The sequence below is a fragment of the Ammodytes marinus genome (assembly GCF_949987685.1).
Source record: "Ammodytes marinus genome assembly, chromosome: 15".
In the NCBI taxonomy this organism is placed as follows: Eukaryota; Metazoa; Chordata; class Actinopteri; order Uranoscopiformes; family Ammodytidae; genus Ammodytes; species Ammodytes marinus.
Genome location: NC_137219.1, coordinates 4222747 through 4232746, shown reverse-complemented (window position 1 = coordinate 4232746; position 10000 = coordinate 4222747). Strand labels below are relative to the sequence as shown.

The window sequence follows — 10000 nt, the reverse complement described above, 5'->3', positions numbered from 1 at the left end:
TTTCCTCTTGAAAATGTCATAAGACTTGCAGAGGGAAAATTAGACTGTTTTTAGAAATATTTCAAAGTTCCTCGTAGCAACTTTAAGAAATAAACTGTCCGCGACTTATTTTCCTCTGTTGAAATAACTCATCTTTCATGACATTTTAATGCAAGGTCATTAATAAACAACTATTGCGGATGTGTCTTCACCACTTATGTGTTCAATATTCGGTGCTTTGTAAATGCGGTAGGCTATGGCCTTTTACACTGGCTTTCCCCCTTGGGACGATGCATTGTCTATCTCGGATGACAAGTCCGCCTGGTATGATATGTTCATTTAGATTTAATTAGTCAGCTGCGTTTAATTAATTAAATTGTCATACTCATTCATTTAATGAGTTCAATTAAATTCTGCATTCATAATGAATTTTTTTCCTGAGTGAATCACCGTGGCAACAAGCAGCCATGTGAGATATAGTCATTATTATTAGATCAGCTGTTATCATTTGAGATTCTGAGATGACTTTTCCTGCCAAAAAAAAAAAAAAACGCTAAGAAAATATTTATCAATGGAGCCAGAGCCTCAGCCGAGACATTGTCGGGATCTGTAAGTAGTTTGCAGACGGAAATGGACCCCTCTCTCTTTACCAGATAAGTAATTGAATAAGTGAATGTATTATGCAGTGAATGAATCCCAAAGATTGTCAAATTTGAATTGGTGGTAAACGGGCCAATCAGCCAAAAAACCTCATAACGTCTTTTTGAAATCGTTAAAAGTCAGAGCGTGTGTATTTCTCTATTTCACTGGGATACTGAAAACACACACACACACTCTCTCTCTCTTTTTCTCTCTCTCTCACTCTCTCTCTGTCTCTTTCTCTCTCTCTTTCGCTCTCTTGCTCCCTCTCTCCCTCTGTCTCCCTCTCTCTGTCTCACTCTCTCTCTCTATCTCTCTCTCTGTCTCTCCCCCTCTCTCTCTTTCTCCCTCTTCCTCTTCCTCTGTCTCTCTCTCCCTCTTCCTCTCTCTCTCCCTCTCTCTCTCTGTCTCTCTTTCTCTCTCTTTCTTTCTCTCCCTCTCTCTCTCTGTATCTCTCATGCTCTCTCTCTTACCCTCTCATACTCTCTATCTCCCTCCCTTTCCCTCTCTGTTTCTCCCTCTCTATCTCTCTTATTCCCTCTCTCTTTCCCTCTCTCCCTCTCTCTCCCTCTCTCTCTCTCTCTCCCTCTCTCTCTCCCTCTCATACCCGTCTCAGTCAGCCTACGGTCTCCTTCCTTGACAGCTAATCGTCTCCAGCGTTTAATCTAGTTCCTCTTCAAATGTCAGAAAGACAAAGGGCTTCATTTGTCATGGCTATCGATCAGGCATTATTCACCAACCAGCCCCCTTATATTATATGGATGAGGTATCTCGAAGCACCGGCCCATGCCAATCTACTGGTGCAGTCAGTCAGCTGCTATTCGCTTTCACTTAACACACAGCCTATCATTTTCACACACATCATTACAGAGACATGACAAACGAGGGGAGAGAGTGTGGGGGAGTTGTGTGGAGCCCTGAGGGGGATCCCAGGCGGGGCAAATGCCAGTTGGATGAGGGGCGCGGGGGGGGGGGGGGGCTGATGCAATATGATATGAAGGCCACGATAGGTTTTTATGAAGATGGTGATGATAGAGTTTTGGTTATATTTTGTTTTTCTTGATTTGTCCTGTTTTTTTCATGCTAGAAGCATTCATTTTATGTTCATTGATTTTATTTTTATTTTGTTCAAGTGTTGACGTAGTGTAGTATATGGTCCATGAATTGAAAAATGACCGAACTAAACGTAAATTAACTCAACTAAATGAAGATGATGAGGCTAGATGTTTGGGGTGCTGGCAGTAGAAGTGAAGGGAGGGGAAGTATTTATACGTAAGATCCATATTTATCTGATCTCCTTGCGGCCCAGGGCTGCTAGATATTGCCCCATGGTATATACAGGAGCATAGGCAAGGTCCATCTTTGACCCTCATTCCATTAGGAGACTCACTAGGGGAAAGGTGCAAGTCATCTATCTAGTGGACATCTAGCATTGAGAACACTTGGGTCATGTCCTTGCTAGTTTTTTTCTTCATGTACAGTTTAATTTATTGTGTGAAAATAGAACTGACGATGAGACTTATTATCCTTGTATTAAAGTTACTATACATATTTACATATGCACAAGTAAATATCAATAATGGATTAAATAATTATAAGACAGTAGAACAGTCTTTTTTATGCGGGGTGGACATTTTGACCTATAGGTATATGAAAAATGATATGGTATTAGGAGGAATAAATAAATACATTTTTACAAATGCCAGCATGGGGTGAATGGAGTATAAGCTAGTGTACTGTAAAATGAGAGGTCTTCAAGGTATAAGGGAGTTGATGTAGGAGTATAGATATAGATAGGTAGATGAGCGTTGTGGGCTTGAGATCCACACACTGTCATTGAGAGAGAAAGCCCTGGTTGCCGACGGCTGTCCCTCGATGACACACTCCTCCTCACAGCAGCCGAGCCAGGCGTGAGTAAATGATGGATGGTTTGTTATTGCTCCCTCAGGTCTCGCTGGGCACAGTTCCAATACGACTGCCAAGCCTCCGAGCTCAGCGCCAGCGGCTGCATGCAGGAGAACTACGGAGCGTGTCTGCTCGCGTACACTGGCCTCATAGGTAAGAACTCACAAACAGATATGAAGAAATTAAAGCACAGGCACTATACTACACTATGAGCAGCGGTTGATATGTGCAAGCCATGGGTTATTTTACCTCGTCTACAAACATATCCCATACACATACAACATCGTTTTAGAGTATTTCTCTGTACACACGGCAAAGAAAAAACTATGAAAATGGTGACGTAATCATGCCAGGTCAGTAGGTAGTGAATAGTCGACTGGTCAAACACTATCATTTATTGAGCGTTTTCTTGAACAAGGTTGGAGCATACTCATACTCATACTCATACTCATACTCATACTCATACTCATACTCATGCTCAGTAGATGTAAAAAAAAAAAAAAAATCGCAAATTAAGGTCATCTAGATTCCCTGTCCCAAGGAATACAGAAAATACTTTTTGTGGATTTTCCAAAATCTCCACTTTGGACGTTGGAGTTTTTCAAAATGCTATGGTTTTAGTTGTGAGGGGTTGCATGTGGGGAAAAAAAGGCCAGACAAAGGCACAGAAAAACATAAGGTAACGAAAATACCTGAGTTACGTGTGCCTACATGGCCTAAATCTTTCAGTGCCAACTTGGGCTCACCTACCCACTGTGATGGATCAGGAACAAAACGGTTTTGGAGGGAAGGAAGGTGGAGACTTGACAAGTTGCCCTGGACAGGACTCAAAAGAATGAATCAAGGATTTGTGATGAGGAGCTCTGGGTTCAACGATCGATGGGAGCGCTGATTAATGCGCCCGCAGCAGCATGCCTAGGCCAAAGAAGCTGTTGGCATTATTAGTAGTGCAATTACACCTATCGAGCCGCCTGTTTTGAGGCGAATTATCCCTGACGTTACGATGAGTTTGGTGTGGAAGGACGTATAGATTTAAGAACGGCTTTTTGTACTTAACATAAAACAACTTAACAAAAGATTAAATAATGCCCGAAAATAGTTGTTAAAAACCACTCTAGCCGAAACTATCATTATGGGACAACACAGTCGAACTGAACTACTTCGAAAAGAGCAAACAACAAAAAAAGTGTTGTTTAGTTGTTTGTGTGGAGGACTGACTGAAGAACAGACAGATTAAGGAAGACAAGCTGTGCGGCGAGTGATTGGGCCTTTTGCTAGACAACTAGAGGAGGTAGAAGAGAGAGACGCTGAGGTGGGGTTATTTTGAAGAGTGTGGGACCCAGAAAATCGATGGTGGGTTAAATCAGGCAACTTGTTTTCTTTTTTTCTCTCTCTCTTGGCCACACACTGCCTTAAAGTGCAGCAATTCTGTTTCACCATCTTCCTTTTAAAAAAAAAAAAATACAAGCTGCAAGGCTGTATTACCCTCTCCCGGAGAACGACTTCCCAATCATTTCCCTGCTACACAAAAAGCTCCGAAAGGCAGAAACGGATAAAAAGGAATAGATTGGAGAGGGAGGGAGAGAGAGAGAGAAAGAGAGAGAGAGAGAGGGAGGGAGACAGAGAGAGAAAGAGAGAGAGAGAGAGAGAGAGAGAGAGAGAGAGAGAGAGACCTCCGTGATGGAGCCTGGACACTCAGGGCATGGGCGGGCTGTACTTATCAAAGTCTACCAAGCTGCTTGCCACCGGTGGAAAAGCATGTTTGAAAAAAATCTCAGAAAACTACAAGAGAAGAACAACTTCTTCTTGCTTCATCTGTATTTTAACATAATAAATTAAAGGTGGAGTCAGTGATTCTGGAGAAAGCTTTTTGTCCAAATCACTTTTTGTCCAAATCTGTGAATATCTCCTCACAATCTGCTACCTACTGTATGTATGTAAAGTGTGTTAACTTTTTTTTAAATCCACTGTGAATACACAGCCTAGGCTCTGTAAATGGGCATTTTGCTAGCTAGTGTGGGCCCCTTTGTTTACATGCCCTACAGAGCCTAGACTTTAACCCAAATTTGACAACAAGCGTTCACCGGAATAGCTGACTCCACCTTTAATCTAGTGTAGCATCAAATAAAACTCACCCAGAGATCAAAAAGAGAATGCTGCATACAAGCAACAAGCTCCATGTCTGTTTTATCTACAGATATGTGATAAATATAGCCATAAAGAAAATCACACTTCAAAATAATTGCCTGTCATAAAAGGGTATTTTTAGCCAATGATAGCTGGTTTCCTTTGAAATCAGAAATACACATACCACTCCAAATGTTCAGCGTCTCTTGTTGTACTCTTTAGAGGCATATGTTTGAGTAAAATGAACACTTTGATTTTATAATATAAACTACTGACAACGTTTCTTCCAAATTCACAATAAAAATATTGTCATTTAGAGCATTTTCAATAAGTAATGTAGAGATTAAGATTTAAGAGAAATCCAGACTGGTCTCTTAATTTTGTTCCGGGGCTGTAGATACTATAAGTTTGCTGGCTCTGTTAGCTAACCCAACCTGCCAGTTTGTTTCTCTGTCTCTGTTGACTCCTCTTTCATCTATTCTTCATTGTTAATTCCTTTCAGTGAATCAATGTACGTGCACACGAATAGCTCAGTCTTAACCTGATTAGCGATGATAGATATTTTGATGTAAACGCTTTCAGTTGATTAACATAATCAGGCTAAGGTCATAATAAGGCTCTGTCTGCGTAACAAGATTCAATCAGCCAGGATTCTGCTTAAGCGTTCAATTCGTTGGGACATGACATTTGACAGTCAATTGGAATATGAGGGCGAGAAACTGCAGGTGAACAGGGTGATATTTAAACGTATAGAGCTGATCACGAGCGTATTGGGAGAAAAAAATATTGAGATCATTAAAATGCTGTTGAAGACGGTTGTATAGGAGAACTATACAAACGCAAACAGACCGTGTTTGATCAAATAAACACCTAAATGTACATTGTGGAGCTTTTATTTATAATAGTATAAATTAGAACATGTTAAGATAGCAAAATAGCCAAAAATCTCAAAATTGACCCGTGCTTGAAAAAAATATATGATTTTATTAAAGCTCCCATATTATACACTTTTCGGTACTATTATACACCATATTATATGGTCTTAGTGGTCCCCAATACGTTTTTCTTTAATTGTTTGCTGAAAAAAACTTTCAGATAATTTATTGTACTATGCTGATGTTCAGCTAATCTCACAATGGCCTATTTTTTAAAAAGAGATGCAGCTCACCTCGTAAATATACAATCTTTGAGCTCCCCCCGCCCCCTGTCCGGAAGCGAAGCCAGATACGCCTCGCCCTCTGTCAACCAATAAGAAATAGGGGTGTGGGCTGCACAGTGGAAGCTTCTGGCTTTCCAGTTTGTGAGGTCAGAAACGAGGAGAATTCTGACTGGAGTATATTGGGGGGAAGGGGTGGGGGTTTCAGAAAGGGGGAGAGTGAGAAAAGGAGAGATTGTTATTTTTTTTAATATTTTGGCAGTCTCTAGGCACACCGTGGACCCATGGATATGTTAGAACACATTTAAAAAGTGCATTTAGCATAATATGTGACCTTTAATGTGATTGTGGTGAGATTCAACCGATCGTGTTTTAAACCTAGTAATATGAAAAAAGGTTGTTTTACTGTTTTTTTTTTCTTTTTTCCTTAACCTAGTAATTTTTTAAACTGTGACCCTATCTCTCATTCCCTCTTCAGTACTGTTATATAGTCAAGGAAAGGCTGTGACAAGCTGTTTGACTGTTTTCCCCTTCCCTCTCGTCCCCTCTTCAGGAAGCACAATAACTCCAAACTACCTTGATAACTCCACCTCCAACACGGGGCCATGGTGCTCCTGTGTTGCCAGCGGGAACCACCGCGAGCAGTGCAACGATTTCCTGCTCGTCTTCCACGACAACGTCTGCCTGAGTGAGTAGCAACAATCACCGAAAAAAACCTCCTTCAAAACCAAGCCATGTCCAGTCAACGTTTATATATAGTTTATAGCACATTCTACCTCAGTTGACCAAAGTGAAGTTAAGTATAATAAATAGTAGCATCATTAAAATGTCAAAATGTCCAGCTCAACTTGTATTAAAAGCCAGTGCATTCATCTTCTTTCACGCCAACGTCTGAGTGAGTGAGTAGTCAACTCAAATTTATACGGTCCATTTCAGCAACATGTGCCAGACATACAGAGGTATTGAAAATGTGTTTCTCTCCGACCCACGGTGCAATAGGATAAAAAAGACAAGTAGTATATACAATATATACATTCAAAAACCAAACGATATTGAAAACTAAAGAAATTGAAAACGTGCTACATATAAAGAATATTTTTTACAATATGTGCGATATACAGGAAACAAAACAAGTTGAAAATGTACAATACAAGGGCCTAACAATGTCCAGACTAAGTACACTGAAAATAGATAAATGTATCCCTGAGATAAAGTGACCGGTGTTGTTCCTGATGGGTGGGATTCAAAGTCCAGAAAAAAAGTCAATGGACGAGTTAGAAGTGAAGTAAACGCAGAGCTGTCAGGACAGAGAGGGGCCGGGCCACTGCATCCGTTTGTGCCGCCATATTGGATCAAACAGAGTAGCAGCTGCAGTGAGAAACCTCTAACAACACACACAGGATTTTGTGTGTGTGTGTGTGTGTGTGTGTTTGTGTGTGTGTGTGCGTGCCTGTGTGTGTGTGTGTGTGTGTGTGTGTGTGTGTGTGTGTGTGTGTGTGTGTGTGTGTGTATGGCAACTCACTTACAAACACAAAATCCTGACAAAGAACCATGGGACAAGTGTGAGAAGAGCTGACAAAGTTCTGAACCAAATAATCCATGTCACGCCTATATCAAAAAAGTCCCATTGCTATACTAGTAACACCAACAGCAGTCAGCCCTAAACCCAATGTAATGAGAGTGTCTACACTGGCTGCTCTCAGAGATCCAGCTGTATGGGTCTATTTTGTGCTTCATTTTCTGCACAAATGAACACAACTCCAGACACTTAAACTTCATTAAAAGGGCAGCGGCTCTCCCAATGAAGACAAAAGTCTATCGTTTCTGGGAATCATCTCAGGAGGATTAGTTTAAATTACTTGTAAGGCTTTTTTTACAGTCTGGTTTTCATACCTAATAAACTGAAAAGCAATCAATAACACTTCCAAGTGTACTTACTTTAAAGCTATGGTGCGTAACTTTCTCATGTTAATGACTATCCGTTACATTCAAGCCATTGCCAAATGCGTTGACACAAAATTGATTAAGCATCGCCTCTCTTTCTCAGTATGGCAGCGCTTACAAACTGTTGTCGCCCCCCCCCCCCCCCCCCCCCCCCCCACCCCAAACCCCCCCACTCACACACACACACTGGTGCAGGAGCTCAAGAAACGCCCAAGACATGTTTTAGTTGTTGATTCTACTGATAAGAAAAAACCTGGACGTACAGCAGAAGGTATAAAATCCATGGACCACCAACGAAAGTTTACCTCATGTACAGTATATGCGCCAACACTGTTGTTGTAATCAGAATTCCTCATGGGGGCGACAGAAGTTTCACACTATAGCTTTAACAACACGCCTATAAACAGGGAAACAGACAAAGCCCAAATTGTCCACAGTATCAAGTCATCTCCACATCACTTCCATGCAGTAGTGACACATCTCAGTGACATAGTAACGCCTTCACAGTCACTCCCTCTCACTCCCTGTGTGTTGACTTGAGTCAATATTCATTTATTTCTTCGCACAAATAAGACTCGCTGACAAACAACCCCCCTGAGTGATGACAGCAGTGACAGACTGGTGACATTAATGGAATGCTACAGCTTCTGGTAAACACACACACACACAAATGGTTTACCACAGTGCAAGATTTATTTGTTTGTATTGTGCTAGGAAATGTATCACAGCAGCAAAACAAGTATTAACGATGATAGGATTTATTTTATTTTAGGGGCAGCACAAATGATCTAACAAAGACATTAGTGGCTGATAAATTCCAGTAAACTTTATTGTCAAGACATACAGAGTAATTGAACATACCATTCTCTCTGATCCACAAGTACAAAGGGATCAAAAAAGATATTAAAAAGGATAAAAAAAAATATATAAACGAGGCTATGACGGCAGTGGCGAAGTCGGTAGGGAGATCGCCTCTGGAGTGCAGGGTCGGAGGTTCGATCCCCCGTCTCCCCGCCACATGTCGAAGTGTCCCTGAGCAAGACACTGAACCCCAAATTGCTCCCGATGGTTCAGAGAGCGCCTTGCATGGCAGCTTCTACCATCGGTGTATGAGTGTGTGTATGAATGGGTGAATGTGGTAAGATATGTAAAGCGCTTTGGGGGCTGAGAAAATCGGCTAGAAAGCGCTATATAAGTCAAGTCCATTTACCATTTTAATTTTTGCCTTGCATTTCGAGTGAGGTTATTTTTGACCAACTTGTCGTGCAAAACTAGTTGGTTTCTAGTGAACCGAGCCCTTGGTTGTTCCAGAGGCTACATGATATGATGACATTTGTTCCAATGCTTTTCTCGCTAATTAGCCAACTTTAAAAAGCAAAGAAAACATCGTACTGTCATGAGCTAGACCTCAGAGAATATAGCTGCGGATATTTTTTTTTTTTCAATGAAGCTCTTACTGTAATGTGCCTCTTGCAGCCATGGCCTCAGACTATAACCAAGGCAACTACTGTTTGCGTGGTGTGTGTGTGTATGTGTGTGTGTGTGTGTGTGTGTGTGTGTGTGTGTGTGTGTGTGTGTGTGTGTGTGTGTGTGTGTGTGTGTGTGTGTGTGTGTGTGTGTGTGTGTGTGTGTGTGTGTGTGTGTGTGTGTTTACTGTAAGCTCCTTAGAGACACAGGGAAACAAACTTCAAAATGACTGGCCTCATTTTCCTGCAACTGAAAAAAAAAAAAAAAAAATCTCTTCAGAATGTTATAATAGAGATGAGCAAGTCTGTAATGGGAAGGGGATTCAAATAACAAGTGGTGCAAGTGGCACTTTCGACTGCAGTTCACTCTCCTTTGCCAGGCCACAGGAAGAACCCACAGTTGTATTTTTTGGGGGTTAGACAATGTGCATAATGTGTGGCAAAAAAAAGAGTTTGGATTCCAGACGATAATTGGGTAAATGCATGTTTTTCTTTCCCCCAAGTTCCTCCTGTAACCACTGTGTACAGAGGGAAGATAGTGGATTTTTTATTATGACTAAAACCAAAAGCTGAATTTGTTTCAGTACACATACTTCCCTGCTATTTAGAATAGTAGAAAAAAATTTAGGATATCCCAATACATGTAGTCAAATGCAGCATGCTTAAAAATACATGCATTTTCTACTACATCCGGTCAAGATTTTTAGTGTTGAAATCAGCAGCTTTTTTTTGGCCGATTCTGACCCACAATCAACTGCAATGGAAGTGACGTCACATTGACTGA

At 41.1% G+C, this 10000-nt stretch overlaps 1 protein-coding gene across 1 annotated transcript in view; it reads left to right on the top strand.

The window, feature by feature from the left end:
- The window catches only part of gfra4a (GDNF family receptor alpha 4a), a gene marked incomplete at its 3' end in the record, with an annotated part of 138252 nt that overhangs the window by 114549 nt on the left and 13703 nt on the right, over positions 1 to 10000 (top strand). Inside the window, exons 5-6 of the mRNA XM_080042205.1 lie at positions 2567 to 2676; positions 6360 to 6494. Of these exons, the coding sequence (XP_079898331.1) occupies positions 2567 to 2676; positions 6360 to 6494 (245 nt within the window). The remainder of the gene's footprint in view (positions 1 to 2566; positions 2677 to 6359; positions 6495 to 10000) is intronic.